The following is a 22,030-nucleotide window of genomic DNA, read 5'->3' as shown; positions in this document are numbered from 1 at the left end:
GTGGTTTTCTGGGAAGGTTTGATGTGAGGAGGTAAGGCTGCCCTGAGGGTCCAAATACTTCCGATTGTGGAGAGAGTGTAATGACTGAAAATATAATTTCAAGTTGGGCCAGATGCTGGTTCTTTTTACGCCACCTGAAAAAATACTCAGGTCTCCAAGTATCACCACTATGATCAGGAATACAATACAGTAGCGTAGTAGTCCCAAGTTCATAAAAAAGTTGGTTTTATTCCTAAAAAATATATTTAAAATTATTGTAGGTTCAGAAGTATATTTTTCTTATTAATCTGGTCTAAGTAAATGAAGCTCCTCCGCTAATTTTAAAATAGCTTCTTGGCTCCACAATGCAGAAGATAGCGCCAAAGCAATAGTTTTATATTTGACATAGTTCACTGTATTGCATAAATACAGGATGTTTTCTCAAGTAAATGTTGAACAGGTGAGGCAAGACAAAAGTGCATACCTGGACTCAAAAGATTCCAACATGAGGAGAAATAATTTCTTTGGGCATCATGTCTTTGTGCACTGTGATTGCTTTGCCAGTTGCTTTCTTGAAAGAAGGAGCGGCCTAAACAATGGTTAAGAGAAAAATGTGAGATGAAGCAAGCAGATACATTCTCACTAAAAACATCACTTACTGTTTTTTTTGGTTTGTTTTTTCTTAAGTGGTCATCTTATTTTTCCACTTGCATAATGGTTGAAGATCTTGTAATGTCATTAGGTTCCCCACCGGCTAAACGTTTCAACCCATCCTTCCGTCTAAGGCCATCACATGAAAGGCTTAATGTGTTTTGTTATTTAGTGAACTATTTAGCTGTGAGTCGCCTGAGCGTAGAGACGTGGAGACTGGACGTAATGGTCCAAACAGCCCGAGAGAGACAGCAAGGAATTTGCTGCTTCCCTTAAGGGAGGAAACAGCCTGGAATAATGATAGTTGGGAGGAGACAAGAGGAAAGCCACTAATCATAGCAGACAATACAAAACATTATAATGAAAAAAATACAACAACAAGCCATTGCTAGTTACTTAACATTGTTGGGGAAAACAAGACCAACACAACAACACAAGTGTTCCAGCACTTTTTTTTTGGTTTTAATACTAAAACATGTCTAAGGCAGCAGTCAGTGTCCATGATTCTCTAAACCCTTGCAGTGAATAAAACAAAAACAAAAATACAAAAACTCTTTTGTTGTGCACTACTAGCGCCATTAGACAGCTGTTGGTAAATAGAAACTCACAATCATAATAAAAATAAGCCTGATAAGAATCATTCGTTTTCCCCTTCAAGTATGCTACTATTCAAAGTGACTAGTGTAAAAATTGGCAGAGGAAATACAATTATTCACACATAGGAAAGGTCCCAAAATGAGAATTGGGAAGAAAAAAGTGTGTTTTTGTTGGTGAGCAACTGTACAGTGATGCGACTGATTAGCTTTAAGTTAACAGGTCAGCGTTTAAGACAACTTCAGTGCTTTTTTTCCTGCCCTCATGGAAAAAGTCATCTTACGTCATGTGAGTACCTGTGGCCTTCTCGTACCAAAAAAAAAACCATGTTGGCCTTCAAATATCTGTATGGTTTCATTGTGTCATGGAATAAAAGTCATATTCATTACAGTCTGTTTTCGAGATCATTTAAAAGGAATTTGTACAAAAGTGTACCGTCAAATATATTAAGCAGCACAATATAAGCTTTGTTCAAACTTCATTTTGGTTTGTTTGTCTACTTCACGGCAACAAACCAGTTTCCTGTATTGACTTCAACATATGCTTGTTGGCCACTAATTTTATTCAAGAGAAGACAATTGGCACACGGCAACAACTGTGGATATAATATTGCAAATCCAGACTAAGACACGGTAAGTCTATAATGTGTTTACTTGTATTTATAGACATGTAGCCTCAAATGTTATAACAGCGCCATGATGACTAATCTGCCCGACCAATGGGGGACAAGCAGCTAGGAGAACTAGGTAGTCACACGTACTTTTTTTTGGGTAGCATTTCCATGCCGTTGAGCCCAAATCCGTAATTTATTTGTTATTTTCTAACTCATTGCTTTCTTCCACTCTTTTGTAACTGTCACTTTCACGAAAAATAGGGCCAGGTTTTAAAACATTTTGGGCTTCACTGGATGTTTTAGGTGCCAAGATTGAACAGTCACTGCCAAGCCAGTCGTCCTTGCCAGTAGGCATTTGTTAGCCGAACCATCAACAATGCTGATGAGAACACTTGATGGATGTCGAAAAAAAAATACTGCTTGATCAGCAGTTTTAGAGAGCGCTCGCACACTGATCGGCTTCAGATGATTTCTGTTTTTTGGCAAATGTAAAATGGTGTTTTTAGAGAACAGTAAGAGAGCAAACTACTTGAGCGAGAGTCAGTGTGAACGTCTCTTTGGTTGCGTGAAACAAGTGGATTTTTGCTAGATCCTCTTAGCGACACGTCACCAAAAATGGCGGACATCGGACAGGTGCACCTAAACTTCAATGCTACATGATCACAAAACAAATTAAATCACTTATTACATTATTAAAACGTGAACAAATGTGGTTCGTCCGACCGTCTTAACGCAATATCAAATAAAGTCTGTACTTAATATAAAAATGAGAACCAAAGAGCATGTACACAGATCGACAAAATATACACAAATAGTACCTGTGAAGGGATTCAGAGACATTTGCGATTGCCGTGGGATGAACATCTCCACGGTTCCTCAGTCACATTCGAGACTGACATCAGCTTTCTGCCACGTCATCAGCAATGAGTCACGTTTGGTACCTTGGGCTTGAAATAAATGTGTCATGTTCCAACATATATCCAATAGATGATATAGATGACCCCATTCTGACAGAATAATGATCAGCGGGCCAAGACATGAACGTGTGATTCCTTCCCTGCGTCAAAGAAGAGGAAGCGCAAAGTGGGAGGAAATGAGGAATGTGTTCAGCTTCAAGCTTGTCCGCAGTAATGACCTTCAGGCTTTGTCCTGCGAGTCTCAGCATGACAGTACAGTACAGAAAAGTAATTGTCCTTAAAGCGGCAGGCCCAAAATATCAATCACTGTCATGGTAATAAGGTATATATTATATTATATATTATGATTTGATGTCGGTTCAGATGTCTTCAGAATAGTTTTAAAAGGGGCTTTTACTTATGAAATTGATTGACAGGTGATTAGGTCAGGGTGTGCCGCACGAGTCAGATGGGTTGGGCTCTATACAGCATAAAAAAAAAAAAAGGATGAATAGGGGAAAGAATGCATATTTTAAGAAAATGAATTCCAAGTGAGTCAAGGTGTGGTGAACAGCTAATTTCTGGGCCTGTCCAAGCTGGAACAGCACCTGACTGCAAATAAAAGATTCCATGAAAGCATAATTAAAGACAGATGTAAGTAAATTATCCAGACTAAGAATCTGACATCTGTACAAACCATTACAAAAAGAGCCAGAAAGGCTCATTCAAGAGTCAGGAATGGAATATTTACACTGTGCAAATGAACCATCAGGCAGACAGCGTTCCATCACTTCGGACTTCCTGCTTGGCGCCTCCCTTCTTCGACGCTTCGGCACCGAGCTGTCGCGTCTTCAAATCGCTGGCTGCCGTCTTTGGATCGGTGTAAAAAGTAGACAACCGGTTTTAAAATGGAGTTTCAGCTGAGTTTAGAAGAAGATGACCGTCTTCCTTGTTGAGGTCTTCTGTGTTGATGTTGTAGGGCGGCGGCGGCGAAGGGAGCGGCACGCTGTGGCCGAGGCCCTGCACGAGCACGTGGGGGTTCGGGCCGAGACCTTGCGGCTGCACCTGGGCAAGGAAGTGGAGCGACGCGGTGGAATGCGAGTGGGGCGCGATGGCGGGAGTCTGCACGGAAGACTGCAGAGAGGGTTTGGGCAGGCGGCACGGGGGGCTTCTGGATGGTTGCTGGGTGGCAGCCGCTAATCCCGGTGGATTGAGAATCCGGTCCGAAAGCATCCAAAAGGTTTTGCTGATGATCTAATGGTGTGATTTGACAAAGGTAATAATTAGAGTTGATATTCAGAGGACTTTGTCTACTGCCATCATCAGACTATAACGCGCTGTGGAGGAGCAAAATGGCCATCCCACAAGAGGAACACAGTTTTTCTCAATTTTTGGATTATAGTGGACTACAAAATATTTCAAGTCGTTCATTCCCTAACGCTGTTTTTTTTTTTTTTTTTTTTAAATTGGGGGGTAATAGCGGTAAAGTGTTCAAATGTGGATGTCAGACTGTGTAGAATTTGATACTGAAAGATGTTTACACAGGGAGAGGCTGGGAGAAGAACAAAGATGGTGGGGTCGGTGCATGTGTGTGTGAACTTCATTCGGTTATGTGTGTGTGTGTGTGTGTGTGTGTGTGTGTGTGTGTGTGTGTGTGTGTGTGTGTGTGTGTGTGTGTGTGTGTGTGTGTGTGTGTGTGTGTGTGTGTACCTCCAAGATGATGGAAGGAGGGAGGCAGAGGAGACACAGACAGCGGTGCTTGCTGGTGGGGGCTGACCGAGCACTTAGCTTTGAAGGTGCTGTCGTCACGCGCCGACAGCTTGAGGGGGAGAATCTGCTTCATGTCCACTGAGGCTGAGGGTGAAGATTAAGAGGGTCGTTTCATTGTGAAATTGGATTCAAACACTAAATTGGAGCAGCTTAGTTTCTCTCATTATTTGATAAACCACAGGACCGACCCAATTCGGAGCACTAACGTGATTCTAACGAGCCACTTATTTGATAATGAGCTCTGACACAGTTTGGTTATCTCTCTTACAAGCAAAGGAAGAAATATGTTTTTTTATGTAACCAACACAACTCATTTGAAATCTATAAAAACTATGACGGGCTGTAAATCAAAAATGGCTTGCTGAGTGATTATGAACAAAACAACAACAAAAACCACTTAAGATCTCAACAAAGCATCTCTATGTGCAGATGTTGGCACATTTTGTCTCTAAATCAAATCAGGCGCTGTCTGCAACATAATTCTCCAAATTGCTTTTCATTTTCTTTCGCTTTTGATGTTTTTGTCCCTTCTTTCCACATCTTTTAGTGTAATTACTATAACAGCAAACATTACGCCCAGACAGGACTTGTTGTAACGCTGCAGTGGAGCACAGTGTCTCTACTTATCTGCAGACTTGGAGTCAAAAGCAAATATTGCCACTTTTCTGAAGCCATGTCTTGCAAAACTGGGCGCAGGAACAAAAATCTGTGATGTACTAGCAAACGAGCAAAATAAACATTGCTTGATTAATTTTTTTAGTGGGTCCCTTCACAAAGACATTGCAGGTGTTCCTAATGTTGTGACTAGCAATCACATACAGTATGAAGTAGAATTTCATTTTGTATGGCTAGATGGGTTGCATTTTTTTTTTTTTTCTTCATGAGTCAGGTCTCTTAGATGTGTGCGTACTTAAGTTGCTTAGGACACTTTTATTGCGGGAAGACGAGCGTGTCCCAGAATAAACCTCATATTTCACCGACCTTCTGGGAAAAAGCCTGTGAGAATGTTAACGTCCTTCCAGAGAGCCTGGCTGACATAAGCAGGTTCCCGCGGCAAATTCCTTATCAGGAGATGTCCTGTGGCTCACCTTGCCACGTGCTGATTGCATCAAAATGGCGCTTGGCTGCTTACCAGTGCTGTCAGTGCGCTGCGAGGCTTTTCCGCCTTTCACTCCTTTGCCTTTGCCGCTGCTGAGGGCGGCCAGCTTGGTGGGGATCTGCTGCTGCACCCCCACTAGTTTGTGCTGCTGGTTGGTGGTGCTGAAGAGATGCAGCGGCACCTCCGTCTTCAGCGGCAGGGTGGAGGAGCTGGCGTCTCGTCGTAACGTCACCTCGGGCCGTTCCGGGTAGTCGGCCGGCGCCACCGACATGCTGCCACGCACCAGGGACTTTGGAGGCAGGGGTTTGTCTGAGAGGCCGGGAGAGCTGCTGAGGCCAGAAGATAAGAGGAGCTCCCCATTTAGACTGCCGGACATGGGCGCCACCTGGAAGGGAAATGAGAGGATACAATTTAAAAAAAAAAACCAAACAGTCAAATGCGGGGGGAATTTCTCCCCATCTGTGGTTAAGTTCTGTTAGAAAGCAGAGGCGCTTGAGAGCAGACATGACACACGTGTATTGTAAAGCGTCTGCGTGGCTCGGTGCCATCAGAGAAACGCAATCTGGAAAGCAGAAGGCGCGTTTATGGGCGGCGGAGAGAATCAGAAACACATGCTGCTCTTTCTGCTGAGCGCACGCTCGGCTAAGTTTGCCGCTCGAGCTTTTGATGTGTTCTTAAGACGCTCAAGGAGGACACGCACAAACGGACAATCGCCCAAAATGAGAGAACACAATACCCTTAATGGTCTCTGTGTACATAGAGGCGTGTCGGCCTAAAAAGGCCGTTTAGACACGCAGGGGGAACATGTAAATATCTGCCGGGACAAACAGTCCATTGTACACTGAACTACAAGAGAGAGTGAAAGGTGATCTGCACATGACAACTTTATCGTCTAATCTACATTGACCTCCGGCAAAAGAGAAAACAACCTCCTCCCCCTATATTTACTATCTGTGTTATTACAGTAGAAGCTCTCATGACTTTGTGTTTGCAGTTTAAATGACTTTTTTACTCCCATAGGAAATACCCATTGTTTTATTTTCTCATTAGGGTCGCAGGTGAGCAAGCATAGCTGACTGTTTTGGGATTTTGAGAGGAAGCCAGAGAATCCAATGAAAATCCACAGAAGCAAAAGGGAGAACATGAAAACTCTAAAGGAAGGGCAGAGATGAATCTAACGCCAAACCTCAGAAACCAAAAACCTCAGAACTGTACAGGCAGTTTTTGAAGTAACACTTTGTATGGAACTACAGTCAGGTCTATAAAAATTGGGACATTGGCACACTTCTCATTTGATGGACTCGAAATGGTAATAGAAATAAAAATCTTCTTTGTGAAAAGTGCTTTGACAACTTTTGCTGAGCCGGATCAAATTATTTTGATATTAACATTAACTGGCACATTTTTTTATTCTCATATGAAGTTTTCCGCAGAGCTTGAGTCCTTTGATGGTGTTTTGCACGGTGACATAAAAATATTTCCTGTTAGTTTAGAATATCCATTGCATCTTTGCAATATTAAATGTTTGGCTGAACCACAGACAAACTTTTATTGCACCTAAATTGATGACCTCCATATGGAAAATTCAGTTTCTTTGTTGTGATTTGTGTCTTTTGCTTTTTGATTTTCTTTCTTTTATACTGATTCCAGTCAGTTTTTATGCAGTCAAATACACATTGCCCAACAATGGTTACTAAATAATAGTCACTATAAAAAAAAATGTCACTGCCAGTGGCAAAAGGCCAAATAAATGTCGAAGTGTTTTAAATGGGCCGTTTTACAGAGCAAATGTGGGCATCCGAATATGTCAGACTGACACCGACCGGCGTTAATGTCAACCTCAGCTTTTTAAATGTGACGCAAAGGGCACAGTATGAAGAATGATGGAGAATACATCCTGTGGAGATAGGGAACACTCGAAGAGTCTTTTACGGGGCGAGGAGGGCAAATCCAATAGACTGTGACTGTGTCTGGAGCCCAGCTCAAACAGCTGAGCATGATGGGAAGCCCTGAGGCACAGAGAGGCCCTTCAGTGGGAAAAGTCGGCAAAAGTCCCTTGTTCCAGACTGCTCCCTCCTTCTTCTTTGCCTCCATCAGTCTTCCCCCAATGAACACTGGCTCGTCTTAACACATAGACCTTCCATTGTTCCCTCTACAAGGTGACTGGCACGGAGCAGAAGAGGCGGCAGGTTTCCAGAGCAGGAAACTGCGCGGAAGCGAGGGGAAACATAAACAGCCCTGACTGACAGCGCACAAACAATTAGCACTGGCGCTCTTCCAGAGGGTTCTGCTAATGACAGGCTTGCGCTAGCTAATTATACAGCCGGGTTCCTCTCATCCTGAAAACCGCTCGGATACTCCCAAATCACGCGGAGCCCGACGAGAGGCCTCGGCTAACACTCCACAATGGATTCTCTTGAGGAGGGTGAAGGTGGCTGACCTGCACTAGGTGATCAGAGGTAACATGATCACCTGAGAATAAGCAGCCGGGCGAGCCATGGCTGAGTATAACCGTGTAAATATGGGCGCAAAACTGAATCATACTAGCATGTATGATGTTCACAAATAGTCAATTTAATCCAAATATTCGGTTCTCTTGTGTCTGTGCAGTTGGTAAGTTACCACAAAGACCTTGCCCTCGCTCAGAATTTGCTCGCGGCTGATTGTTGAGGAAAGCAGTCAGGTATGTAGGTAGGCGGAGGTGGTGAGATTACTCATGGGGCTTTTTCAGCCCACAGGATACACACTCAAGTAACATCATACAACAGCCTGGAGACAAGAGTTGACCGTGATTTGAATTGATAATTCCAAAGTGTAAAATGCAAAACTATAGGTCATTGTTTAACACGTGACCTTGGGCTATTGTTGTGTTTATGAGCACAAGTGCTGATAGAATTTCTCCAGCAGCAAAGCATACATTTACTAGGTTACATTTGTGCCCCCGAGAGTCACATTATCCACCTATGATCACATATAACATGTCTCAAGAGATTTTTGATACCATTGTATTGCAAGCAAATACTTTCACAAGGCCATTTGTTGTCGTTATGTAAATGTACCCTTAGGTTCTAAAAGATTTCTACTGTACTGTTATATGAGCTGCCATGAAACATTTTCAGGCATTGCACAATCTACACATGCTGGGTATGAGCCAAGGGAAAACTTGTCTGTATCCAAGGCCGTCCTAATCAAAAGGGCCTACCCTGATCCGATGAGATAACACATGAAACAAGTTCTTCTGAAGTCTTCACATGCTGCGACTCGCTAAGTCCTCCCTCACCCTTACATATACTCGACTTCAGAGCTACACAAACACGCGCAGAGGCGTGTCTTTATGAGGTCTAATTATAGCGCTACGCTTTGCTGATGACTCCTAATGTTTGGTGGTTGCCATTAAATGGCTGCTGATATCAAGCTGGCCTGGAGCCTGGAACACAAGCCAGGGTCGTGGCCCATGAAAAGGCTGTTGAATGTGTTTTTGATGAAGCCAGGGTGTGTCGGGAGTGAGGGGGGAGACAAACCACTTGTAAATTTCCCATTGAAGCAACCAAGAAAGTCCCACGGCGCAGCCAGCGAGATACAGTACAAACCCCGATGTGCGTGTGTACAAAACACACAACACAGGCGGAATGACAACAAATAGTGCGGGGATGATGATGTCAGTGGGCGCCAAGTGCTGACATGGCCATGTATCTCTGGCTCCAAGTCTCATCTTGCAGTATAATCTCACAAACAAACAAATGGCACGTTTCAGGCTGTTTCACTCAAAAGTCATGGCTTGTAATTACAAGGTTGCTGACTCATCACAGGTCCATCCAGGACAACTATCCTTCTCATGATCGCATGCCATGCTTGGAAAGACGTTCTTAAAGTACAACCTCCATCACTAATAGGATGAAAAGAGCGATCGTGTCGTACAGAAACTTTAACGTTTAGTCACTTGACTCGCGCTTCTTTCCACAGCACCAGGCATGAAATGCAGCCAAAGCTTTCCATGAAACTAACAAAGTCGAACATTGTTGTGTAAGAAAGGAAAGAGGATGGCAGTGTGGAAACAGGCAGAGAAAGATTTATGTAAAACATGGAAAGAGACCTGCACTAAGTAGGTAGATTACTGTCTTGGGCTGAAGTAGTTAGAAATGTGCACATTTATGATTACACAATGCTGCAGGGTTGGAAACAACAATCTTTTCGACTAGCAGGATTTTTTTTTTCTTCAAGACATTAATTTTTCCAAGTCTGTATATATAATTGGTTAATAATTTGCAATTATTTGAGATTGACTAAATTTTAAACAGCATGATTATTACCATCGACATTATTTTGGCCTCTTTGTTTTATTAGTTGCGGGTCTCCACAATATAACATGGGATACTTTTTATGAAGATTCAGTTTAAGGCCAACCTGAGAGAGTTTTTCATTGGTCCACTCTGACATGTTGGGCAATTCCATTGGTCAGATGTGACAAAACCTTTGGTAAGTATATTGGCGGCATGAGGCTTGTTTGTAAAAATCCATAAACTCACCGCATCACATTTAAAGCCGCAGGGTTCAAAGCGCGGGGAAAATAATTGCAGGTTTTAGTCCGGAAATTATGGTAGTTGAAATGGAGCCACAGTCCATTTCATGATATTACTTTAAAAATTGTGGTGTATCATGTATGGATTAAAATATGCCCTTGAGCTCATACTTGTCAGAATTTGTGAAAAATATTCCTCTGAAGTTACTTTAGTCGTTTGCCCAAGACCACAATACACCTCAGTACTGTCGCCATATCAAAACGTTTGTAAATATGAACACCAGGGGTCGCAGTTTTTCTGTTGAGTGTTCGCACCTCAATGGTTTTCCTCTTGATCTTCTTCTGGTGTTCCAGGCGTTCCTTCTCTTTCTCTACTGCCCGAGTGGACTCTCTGAGCCTCTCCAGGTCTTGTTGGTACGTCTCCCTTTGCCTCTCCAACTCCACCCTCTCTTCTGCCAGCCGCTCCTGTCTCCAATTTTTCAATGGTTAAGGTCCAAGTCACACAAACATCACAACTGTCAGGTAGGTCTGACCACTGTACCTCCAGCCGCCTGCATTCCTCCTCCCTTTGCCGCAGCCTGGCCTCTGTGGCCTCCACAAGCTGGCGGTGCTTCCCTCGCTCCTTCTCCCAGCGCTGCTGTTCCTGGCGATGTTGAGACTGCAGTTTGTGGAAGCTGGCGAGCTCCTCTCGCTGCAGGGCCAGCGTGCGCTGCTTCTCCTGCTCCAGGAGCACGTTCCCGCGGTGGCGCCCAGGCAGTGAGGCGCGCTCCGTTAGCGAGACACGTTGCAGCTCAATGTGGCTGTCCTGCTGAGCTATGATGGCCTGGCCGTGCAGACACAGGAAAATTGATACTTTGTTCCCATAATAACGTTCAAAATGCTACAACCATTTTGGAGCCTGAAATGTTATGAACATTGGATTCACCTGCACTCTTGGGTCTAAATTTCTACATATATATATTTTATTTGTTTATTTTTATTCTTATTTATGTATTTTTATTCTTATTATTTTTTTGTAATTTATTTATATCTATTTTTTTAATGACGCCACAGTATCAGAGCAGTTATTAGTTTAACAACGGCTTAAATATTGTGGTTGTCGTTTCTCGATGTGGAGAACGGGACGACATTACCGAGAAGTGTTTCTCATATGCTGCGGTGCAGTTCTACACACTGCAAAGTACGATTACAAAATGACACATGGATTAATATTGGTGTGCGAGTATCGGATTTCATTTGATTCTTCCCGTGTTGTGCCGATCTATACGCACACGCCTTCATTAGTCGACATTTGACTCTGTAAAGCTGATGTGCAAATATAAACAAAACATTATGAGCGGACCAAGGCAAGGCATCACGTTACCTGCAGACTGTAGAGCCTTTGGGAAAGCATTAATACTTTGTCAAAGAACTGGAATGGGGAAAAAGAGAAGGGTGTTATAAATACGACACGTACAATCAGAATAACAACATCCACAGGCTCATTTACAGGAATACACCCGATCCTGCAATGTTATACAAAAGCAAGTAACAGATTAAAGAAGAGGCACAAACCTCTGCCTCAGGGAAAGAATTGGACCAGATCAGGTTCCATCTTGCCGGTGTGGAGCAGGTCTCATCAACCTGGGCAACGCCAGATAAAACTTTTTTATGCAAATACCTCGAAATAATCTACTGAAAATAACCGAGAAATTACGATATGGCAGACAGTGACAACAACTGGTCATCCTCAAGGAGTGTATTTATTTATCTGAACGCTCATTGTTTATATGATGTCTACCATTTAAATGTTTGTCTGATGACGGCTTGTATGTCTGCGACAGTAACTATCAATACAAGAAAATCTCAAGGCCTGTTTGTTTGTACATGAAGCAAATAAATCATCCCAAGGTTTTCACGCTGTGTGATTTTTGTTGTGTTTCAAGTGAGAGCATATGTGAGTTTTTGTGCGTCAGACCTACCGTCTGCTCCAGAGTTTGGCTGCCACAAAGATCTTTGAGCTGAGGGTCAGAGCTGGCCCGCTGGCTTCGGTCTCTGTTTCTGGACTCGCCAGTAAAGTTCTTCTTCAAATTGCCATCTGGCAAAGGAACACCCAGCCACAGACACAAACAATGACACAAAAATAACAGTGAGACCAAACAGACCAGAAAACAGATACATTAACAACCACAAAATGCGCACAAGGACAACAAATGGAGACGTGTCATACTACGATTGTTAATATCATGCTTATTTAAATTTGCCATAAATAATTTCAAAACAGTAAAAGAAAGACAAAACCATTTTATTAATAATTGACAAGTTATGCATCGCACAAAAAACGCAAGGCATTAGATAGGAGGTTCCCTCAAGACATGAAGTATACCAGACTCACTCTTAGTGAGGGTGGTGGGGTTGCTGTCGTAGCCCCCAAAGGTGCCTGCTCTCCTGGGCAGGAGTCCAGAGCTGCTCCCTTCATCTTGCTGTGATGACAGATTGTCACCCCTCACTCCAGACTGGAGCAAATTCTGGAGGTTTTCCACTAAATTGTTAAAGAAAGCAAGTTATAATTCACATGCTACCACAACAACAACCCCACACTCAAGGAATGGAAGTGTGTATTATGCTATGAAGACTTCCATCCTACCCTCAGTGATGGCTCCTTTGAGCAAGGTCTCCCCCTGCTGCAGATCCGAGGCATCGCCTCGTAAAAGAAGCTTGGGGCGGGAAGCTGTGTCCTCCAGACCTGCAACAGACTCTGCCATGTCTGCAAAAAGTTGGAGCTTCTCAGAGAGTGCCTGGACAATCACGGCATCCTTCTGGCTCAGACGTTCTTAAGTGGGAAAAATACAGTAAAAATCCAGTAAGTAATTTCATGAACGATGAAGTGTAAAAATACAAGTGCAGACGTCAGTACCTTGAAATTCTTTCAACCTTGAAGCTCGAGCTTCCTCCTCTTCACTGAAGAGCCTCTCCTCTGTATGAGGACAGCTAAGAGCAACAGGACAGAAGCCGTCAATTGTCGTTCTCGGACTATTCTTCATCTACAGTGTAATGCACGGCAGCTACCTTTCGACAGCTTGCCGTATTTGTGTCATCCAAGTGTTCCTTTCTTCCTTCGAGTTGGTGTGGATCTCATACATTTCCGGCTCATTGGAGGAAGCGCAGATCAGGAACATGGCTCTCTCAGCATGGGCCACCTCCCTAACTATTAACTTCTGAAGGGAGATGACTGATGGCTTGTTGTCCTAGAGGGAAGAAAATAAGATAAGAAAGAAGAATGAATCAGGCAACATCTAACAGTGGTCTTTGACCTCAATCTGTGAGGGAAATTAAGACAACCTCAGGTGCTAATGCGGCACCAAGTCAACATAAATCTGAATTGAATGAAATAAACTAATAATTACTCACCACTGCTGCGAATACATATCGCTGATCCTTCTCTTGTAGCAGCAGTAGCACATCAGAAAGGAGAACTGCAAGAATATCTGTGAGGACCAAATAACAACAGAAAGGTTACGTCTTCAAAATTTTGTTTTAGTTTTTGCAGCACAGTCCTTACCTTTGAGTCTGCCAGAGGCAGCTTTCCAGTTGACAGTACCCTCGTGCAGAAGGCGTCTTCGACCCTGCGCCAAGTCTTCACGGCGAAACACTCGGCCATCTTTGATTTTGCCCAATGCCTTTGGCTCCATTTTGCTGTAGATGTCACGAAGGCGACATGTCTTCTCGTGCAGATTAACCAAAGCGTCCACTTGGACAATAGTGTCTTTAATTAAGCTTAGTGCGCGGTTCAGCTCTGTGTGTTCTTCAGTTCCCTCTGTGAGAAAAAAGAAAAAAAAAGATTCAAAAGAATTTCAATGAAGTGTTTTTCCTCAATAAGCGTACGGGAGATTTAGTAGGCACAAAATGAATATGGCAGGACCTTGAGTGCTGTGCAGAATACGCTCAACTAGTGCCGGGTACTTGGTAATGCGCTGTGTCACCAACAGGATACATTCAGGCACTCCAAGCCTCCGCACGATGGACAAGTTGTTGATTTTCTGAGAGGACAAAAGACAAGAGTCAAAGTACAAAATGGAACAAAGTCGAATTGGTAAAAAGATGCTTGCTGGTCTCACCCGTACGATGCTGTGGAATCTTTTGTTTGTTTGCATTTGTTCTTTGTAGTAGTTGACAGCTTCAGTGTGGTGACTGCAGAAATCACCGTAGCTGTCCTTCATCTTCTCACCTACATCCCCTGAAAACTACACGATAAAAAATACATGACCAAAGTACAAAAGAAAAAGTTGCTGACTTGGTTGTTTGTGTTTACCTTTTCCTTACCTGGGCAATGAGTATGTCTGCTATTCTGTCCACCGTGTAGTTGCACTCGGTGGGCGAAACAATGCTTTCTCGCCTGCGTTCTCTGAGACAGGATAAGAAATGCGTGTGGAGGTCGAGGAGGCTTTCCACGCGTGGGAAGAGGCATTCAAGTCTGCTGGAATCCATCTGAAGGTTATCCTTCAACTCTCGGATGTAAACACGGAGCATTATCTTCAGTGTCCGTACGTGGTGCATTTCCGTCTGCATCAGTTCTGTTGAACATAGATTGCAATCACTCAAAGTTTTTTGTGTTTGTTTTTAAATGTTATCAGACTTTGTTTTGACGTGTGCCGATTGACACTCCGTATGGTTTACATCCAGGCCCGATTCACGGGGACAAACATGACAATGAGAAATATTTATTTGCAAAAACTAGTTCTCATCTAAATTGACTTTCAAGTTGCGAGTATATCCAGAAGCCTACATTGTTATTGTAATGATCTCATAGTAATATGTTTTGTTTGGTTTAAAAGGCAACGTTAAACAAAGAGCATCCATACAAATGTACTAACTAACCATATATGACATCTTGCCTCTTCACGGCCTCTTTCGAGTGTCTCTTAACAAACTGTTGGTCAACCGCCAAACTCCAAGACTCTGCTTCCAGATCTTGAGCATCACACTCCAGATCAGCTCGCACTGCAGCATACTGAGCATCTGGAAAAAAAACGAAGGAGCAAACCATATAACAAATTTCATACTGCTTACAAGTGAACGTCACCTCGAGTATACTGCCATCTGGCAAGCGTTGGCGAGATTATTAATTAGCGTAAACAGAAAGAAATAAAACACTCAGATACGATAAATTAGAATATTGAATGACTCTCAGGAGGACGCTCGTTACAAAAGTTCCGCTTTCTAATTGTAAAGGTCACGTAGGACTTCATTAAACACACCTCTTAAAAAAAAAAAAACCAACTTGACAAAAACAATATCTACATGGAATAAGATGGACGTGCAACAAACTAACACAAATGAAACAAAATTGAGTCACCTTACCTTCAACTATGATAGACTCCGTAGTAGATGCAACGAGTGAGATTGCGTCATCGTTGCAGCGCTTCAGGCGAAGAGCGTCCGTTTCATCCATCTCCCCGAGGAGAGATCTAGGGTTCAAAGAATATATATAGTTTATATATTATAATATTGTGTGCTACAATTAGTACTCTAATATTGTCTCTTTAGCTCCATCCATACAATTTCTGGTCTCATTCACTTAAAGGCCTTTCAGAAAATATGTACAAGACAAAATAAAATAATTGAGGTACTGACCCCGAGCTGCTGTGATGGCGTATGCTGAGGCCGGGGTTGAAAGCAGGAATTCCAGAAGAGGCGATGTTATGTGTTACAATCAGTTGGTTACTTGATCCCCGAGGGATGATGGTCATGCCAGGGGCGCTGAGAAAAGTCGCATGGCCATTGAGGATCTGTGATGACTGCTCCTGCTCTCTCTGGCGCTCTTTTGCTGCTGAGGAACAAGCGGGACAATGGTGAGAGAAGTGGAAGAAATGACAAGATAGTAGGTTTAGCCCATCTGAGACTCTGGTAAGATTTATTTTGTTTTAAAATTGTCAGGGGATGTCTCGTGGCGCTCCTCCTTCTCAACCCATCAGGTAGAGGCAGATGGCCGTGCCACACTGAGCCTTGAAAATGAACTGAATCATGCCTACCAAGATAAGGCGATCCAGACGGGCCTGTTCTTGACAAAGAATCTCTCTGTTTGGGAATAAAAAGACAGAATGTGTTATTTTTAAGGCTATTTTATCAATCACTTATTAGGCAATAAAAAGATTACTTTGGCTGTGTTACTTTTTGAGGAGAAAGCACACGTTAAATATTGTGTGACCGTCATTGTACTTTATTTCCCCCCATTCTATTCTGTGCATCACAATTTTGCTTGGTCATTTTGAGCAGTGTTTTTATATAAAAAAAAAAAAAAGGGGGGGGGGATGCTTGGGGCACCTTCGCTGTACTCCATGTTCCAGTGGAGTGTTTACCTTGTTCTTGATGCTGGTGCACTCACTGAGCAGAGACTTGCAGCTCCTGTGAACATTCACAGCACAATCTGAAAAACAGTATCCAATCGTCAATACGAGTTCATATGCAGCAGACAGTACTGTTTTATCCTCAGTTGAATGAAGCAACAATGTTATTTATTCCATATTTACTATATTGAATTGGAATGCTTAAGTTTCACATTAACCATAAATGTTTTCACTCAATTTCTAATCATGTATTCCGTTAAAAATCCAACTGAGATGAGTGCATCTTTTTTTCAAATTGATATTAACATTCCAGTAAAAGTAATGTTCAGTGGGACATGGGAAAAAAAAAAAAAAAACACACAAAAGGTACAGCAAGACAAAGTCCCCTCACTACTCAGGAACAACAAATCCAATCATTGCTATGCAACCTTTGACTCCGGCAAAGTAAAGACGGGTGACATGGCCGAGGCGCGCACACAAATTCCCAAATATTAAAATCAAGTTGAACAGATCATATATCGCTGCCGGGAAGTGGTGCACAAGTCAAACAAAAAAAGCTTAAAACACAAACACACATGGCCCCACTGGCAAGCGGTAAAGATGGAAATAAACACTGTCCAACCTGCTTACACACACATACAGTAGAGAAGAAAAGCCTGAAGCAGAATCATCACATTGTTTAAATGTGCTTGCATTGCCGTGTCAAAGGAAGCATTCCTGTCAAACACAAGAGTAATACTAGCAACTTCCACTACGAGAAAGGCTTCTGAACAATGTGGCTCCCTTCAGTGTGCCACAATGAAAACAAGACTAAACTTGGTTTATATTAAAAGCAAGCATGCTGTGACAGCAGCACATATTGGACTGTTTTCATTTACAATTTTAGCTTCAAACCACACCAAAACCTTCTATTTTTTTCCCTCCAAATTGCTACTGAAATCCTGTTTCTCTGGTAACTTATGAACAGTTTGTGCTAAATGAAAAGTCAACAGTAACTGGCTTCTGAATAAGGCTCAGAAGCAGAGTCATGACCTTTTTTTTTTTTTTCTAAATTGGTCCAGCATTACTCAACTGGCACACTGCAAGACAGGCCATAAAAGTAAATCAGCGATGATGATGAGCATGACAATTAAGACTACTGCTTTGGCTCAGACATCAGAGAAGATTTTCTTTTTACCTGTAATGGAGAATTTCAATAGTAATCCAACAGCAGTAAAAAAATAAAAATAAAAACACAAGTCGTCGTTCAGTCCACCATAGCAGTCTTACTCAAAGCTCAAGCACACTAATGAAACCAGTCAGTCAATAATAGCAAAGGCCACTGTTTAAAAAAAAAAAAGAAGATAAGAAGATCTTGACAGGCAAGCAGATCTTCACAAACTATCAAGTCATTCATTCAGCGTCATCAGTGAAGAGCCCAAACGCAAGCTAAATCCTTTCAGGAAACAGAGCCGATGGTACGCAAACTGCAATGACAAGAATTCTGTTTGGGAGAGGTAAAAGATTAGCCAAAGATAAACAAGGACGGGGTGTTTTTCTGTTTGCTGATATCACAGCTCTTATCAGCACTCTAACCACCTCAAAGTCTGGCAATTGCATGCTCAGAGACACCCCACACAGGAAACAGAGCTGGCTAAGAAGAAAAATTGTAGCGGTACGTCTAAAAAGTGATCCTGCAAGAAAACATGCTCCAAGGTGGAGGAGCACTGATGAATGCAAAAAAAAAAGGTGCTGTGCAAAACAAGGTATGATGGCTGATGAGGGTTCTGTTCTGCTCTGATGGACCTGCCAAGCACAATCAGAACCATGTGACCCACTCCGAGACAGCCAAAAAATGTCCCAGTGGGGCACTGGAGGAGCGTAAGGGCAGCAACCTGCTCTGACTGAGGAATGAGAACAATTTTGACACACCAGGAAACATGTTCAGCACGTCAGGGATTAGGTGCTCCAACAATCACAAATGACTACATTTCTAATCTTACATTCATTCCTGTCCGAGTCAATCAGTCACATTAGCACAGCATGGACCAAGGAAAATTAGAGACAAATTAAGAATGAATGGGAATTAGGAAGTCAATGTTGCTTTTTGCCTCCATTTCAGTGATTCCAAAAATAGTGTAATAAAAAGAACAGGTGGGGGGAGATTCTCCATTTCACCCAATTGAATAAAATTTTAATAATAATAGTGAATTATTATTACTTAGCACAAATAACTTTGTTAATCTGTACGTAACAGAACAATCAAATGCTCTTCCACTACCACTGCACATTCTAAATCATCATTTATATAGCGCTCAACAAAAACATATCACATTGGTAATAATACAAACATATTAACAATCCCTCCACATTTTAATCATAATTTAACAGATCACATACAAACATTTTTTTTGTTACAAAACGCTCTCACGTAGCTTTAATACACTAAGAAACTGAGTCACCTGTTGAGCCATCGGCTTAGAAAAAAACCCACAAAGTTGCTCCTATATGACGTTTAGGCTTAATTTTGAAAAAGCACCACCATTAATGCCATTATCGGAATATATAAACCGAGTGCTATTTGACGTAAACTACATTTACTTTACATTTTAAAGCGCTTTTGGTGCACGCTAACTTGCTAGCAACAAGAGGCTATCGTTAGCTAGCCATACTAGTCGAGAAACGACTAACTGTGATTTCCAATCAATAAGTAAATAAACTTTGGTTCATCTAGTTAATGCAAACACAATGCGAACGTAAAGGACACAATTATCGCTTGTAGTTAGCATAAGGCTAAGTAGCTAACAACTTAAGTGCCTACAAAAGTCCACTGAAGGAAACAACGGGAATGATCCACCTGATCCCGCTACAGGAGCCGCTTCTTACCGTTATTAGCAGCGAGACTGCGGTTCGGTTCGGATGCTTACGCCGGAAACAACAACAGCGGATCGGTTGGAGAAGCACATCATTGACGTGGATGGTAGCGTTGTTTTTGTTTTGTTCCACTTTAGTTAGCGGCTCTTTCTAGTGGGAACAATCTGTGGCATACAAACGGCGCATTCCACAGGCTCAATCCCCGCACGGCCACTTGGCTCCAATTAAAGGGACACTACACTTGCTTGTTTTCTACTGAGCACACCAAAAGCAAAACGATTCATAATTTGCAATCACATTTAATGGGCGATTAATCAATCATATGGATTAATTTAGGTCAAATTGACCGTGTGCACATTTGAACTCTCATTGCATCTCCAGACTTGCAGACTTGTGGTTTCCTGTTAGTTTTGTTGTTTACATACTGTATAAAGTTAAGGAGTGTGGTTCTTGATCTTTTTAATACCTTAAGAAAACTTCTATGAAGTGCAAAGTACTTCCAAACATTTTGGGCTTACAGGTGAAATTCCAGGATGAAAATAGTATTTACCCACAGCAAAAATAGATAATAAATAACTTGTACCTTCCGCCATCTCGTGGATCAGCACTTAATTGTTCTAAATATCACTATACGCCGTTGGCATAGATAGATGACCAAAAATCCTGTACATTTTGTAGGAAATAGATTTAAAAAATTGGACCAATCACGTGAAATTGCATAATTTCCCAGGGCAAGTGTGAACAATATTTGATTTCAAGGCCAGATCGCCCAGACCTATCTAACAAAGAAACCACCATCGAAGAAAAAGAATGCAACCTATATATTAAGAATGTTGCTGGTGTATGTCAAACAGAGGAAGCTTGACTCCTAAGTATCTGGCACTATGCCCTACATTATATGACACACACCAGTTTGTTGAATAAGCAGACTATTAAAACATACATTACACCCCTCGTGCTTCCAGACAGCATTATATACAAATGTTGATATCATTCCCCTAATTAAGACATAGTACAGAAAGAGCTTTTGTTGACTCCTAAAATAGACTTCATTAGTTGCAGCACAGTATATCGAGATTGAATAGAAAAACTCCGCTTTGATTGACACCCAAGTTAAGGTTGTTTCGGTGGGCGTGGCTAGGATGAACTAATTTCCCTCAACAACCTTATGAACTCTGCCAAGCAACAAACAGAAACCTGAAGTTACCAGTAAAGAGAATCTAACCGATTATGTGGATCTTGGTTGCTAGTAACAATGAAGCAAAGCATACTTAGATCATAATTCCACAGCTCTCATCACTACGTGCACGCCCTCTATGAGTTGCACACTTCTTTCGTTATTCATTGCCGCTCTTATCAGCGACGAGGAAATACATAGTGTTGAAATGCCCTTCGCAGGCCGTTTGCTTGTTGTGGCTGCTTACACACAACACAGGCCAACATGAACTCACACAATGCTGTAAAATATAAAGAACCAAACTATGTAGAAGCAGAAAGTACTAAATATGCACTGTAGGTTTTGGGTAAACAAGAATTCAGTGCTGATGGATGAGACGACTCGCCCAAACAGAATCAAGCCTTGCGCAATGCAAAGCAGTGGAACAAAATACAGATGCAGCGCCGCAGATGATGTTCTTGGAAACACTTCTCAAATATGGGAGGAAAGACACGAAACAGCAACAGTGGTTTGCTTTCCAGAACATTAAGCAAAGCCTTAGTGAGGATGACGGCAGATGAATTATCTGTCATCATCTGCTCCGAGATCAGTGCCAAAAAAACATGACATAACCTTGTAGTCACTCCACTTCAATTTCAGAGGAAAGTCAACCTTCATGTTTTCTTTTGTTCTGGTCAAGCTTGTGCAGGTTGCGATTGTTTTGGTGAGCAGGTGCGCAAGCCAAAAGTGTGGTGTGTGCGTGAGAGAGACAAACGTGAATGGCGTGCGTGCACCCGCCGTGTACTCACTCATGCACTGCAAGCTGTGATTCTTCTGCAGAGTCTTGCCGCACAGAGAGCAGCTGGCACAGCTGGAAAAAGTGCCCGGTGCTAAAAGATGCCCGTTGCTGTGACTGAACTCGCTTTCCTTGGCCTCCTTCCCCTTCTCCTTACCCCTTTGCTGCTCTTTCTCTCGGTTCTTACCCTGCGGGGACACAAGGGTGGTTGGGTTAAGCGTCATTGGGAAAAGGTGTGCCGCACTTTTGGTTAAATTGATCCAGGAACATGATTTCTTTTTTTTTTTTTACTTGTTTAAAGGTTATCAACCTGAAGTACAATCTACATTACAACCTTAATTGGGACCTAAATGGAATGTAAACTGAAACCCATTTAAAGGAAAACTAAATGAAGATTGGAGTTGTCCCTTTGCGTTCTTCAGACCAGGCTTTTTTCAAGTTTAAGCAAGAACTAGGTGAAACATTGACATAACTTGACACTGTTCTTGAGAAAACAATGCAATAGCAGGCTTTTAAAAATATAAATTTTTGGGGGGGGGGCATTTGTCAATTCCACATTGAGCCCATGATCTAGGAAAGGTAATTAATTACTTAGTGAGTAATGGGATTATAATCGTAAAATATCATTTCTAGTTATGTGAAGTTATTTTTGAAAAAATATTAAACATGTAAATAAATATTATCTACAATGTCTGCCTACCTTATCTTTATTTAAGGAGCCGGTCATCCTGTTCCTCAACGAGCTGAGCGTCCTCTTTACTTTAGTTCCTTTTTCTCT

The 22,030-nt window shown here is 42.2% G+C and overlaps 1 protein-coding gene and 1 long non-coding RNA gene across 2 annotated transcripts in view; one reads left to right on the top strand and one right to left on the bottom strand.

Moving 5' to 3' along the window:
* Positions 1–1,070: 1,070 nt before the first annotated feature.
* The window catches only part of arhgef18b (rho/rac guanine nucleotide exchange factor (GEF) 18b), a 27,862-nt gene continuing 6,902 nt past the window's right edge, over positions 1,071–22,030 (bottom strand). Inside the window, 24 exon segments of the mRNA XM_037250639.1 lie at positions 1,071–3,987; positions 4,444–4,587; positions 5,636–5,987; positions 10,437–10,586; positions 10,663–10,944; positions 11,485–11,532; positions 11,676–11,744; positions 12,083–12,198; positions 12,496–12,642; positions 12,748–12,933; positions 13,018–13,091; positions 13,170–13,348; positions 13,512–13,588; positions 13,663–13,917; positions 14,023–14,140; positions 14,219–14,344; positions 14,424–14,674; positions 14,979–15,119; positions 15,462–15,568; positions 15,735–15,930; positions 16,133–16,178; positions 16,460–16,527; positions 21,266–21,440; positions 21,953–22,030. Of these exon segments, the coding sequence (XP_037106534.1) occupies positions 3,650–3,987; positions 4,444–4,587; positions 5,636–5,987; positions 10,437–10,586; positions 10,663–10,944; positions 11,485–11,532; positions 11,676–11,744; positions 12,083–12,198; positions 12,496–12,642; positions 12,748–12,933; positions 13,018–13,091; positions 13,170–13,348; positions 13,512–13,588; positions 13,663–13,917; positions 14,023–14,140; positions 14,219–14,344; positions 14,424–14,674; positions 14,979–15,119; positions 15,462–15,568; positions 15,735–15,930; positions 16,133–16,178; positions 16,460–16,527; positions 21,266–21,440; positions 21,953–22,030 (3,723 nt within the window). The 3' untranslated portion in view covers positions 1,071–3,649.
* The window catches only part of LOC119122369, a 20,592-nt gene continuing 20,092 nt past the window's right edge, over positions 21,531–22,030 (top strand). The window contains exon 1 of the long non-coding RNA XR_005097840.1: positions 21,531–21,733. This is a non-coding gene — a long non-coding RNA (uncharacterized LOC119122369). The remainder of the gene's footprint in view (positions 21,734–22,030) is intronic.

The sequence above is a fragment of the Syngnathus acus genome, chromosome 4 (assembly GCF_901709675.1).
Source record: "Syngnathus acus chromosome 4, fSynAcu1.2, whole genome shotgun sequence".
Classification (NCBI taxonomy): Eukaryota; Metazoa; Chordata; class Actinopteri; order Syngnathiformes; family Syngnathidae; genus Syngnathus; species Syngnathus acus.
The sequence above is the reverse complement of the archived record's forward strand: the minus strand, read 5'-3'. Positions and strand labels throughout refer to the sequence as shown.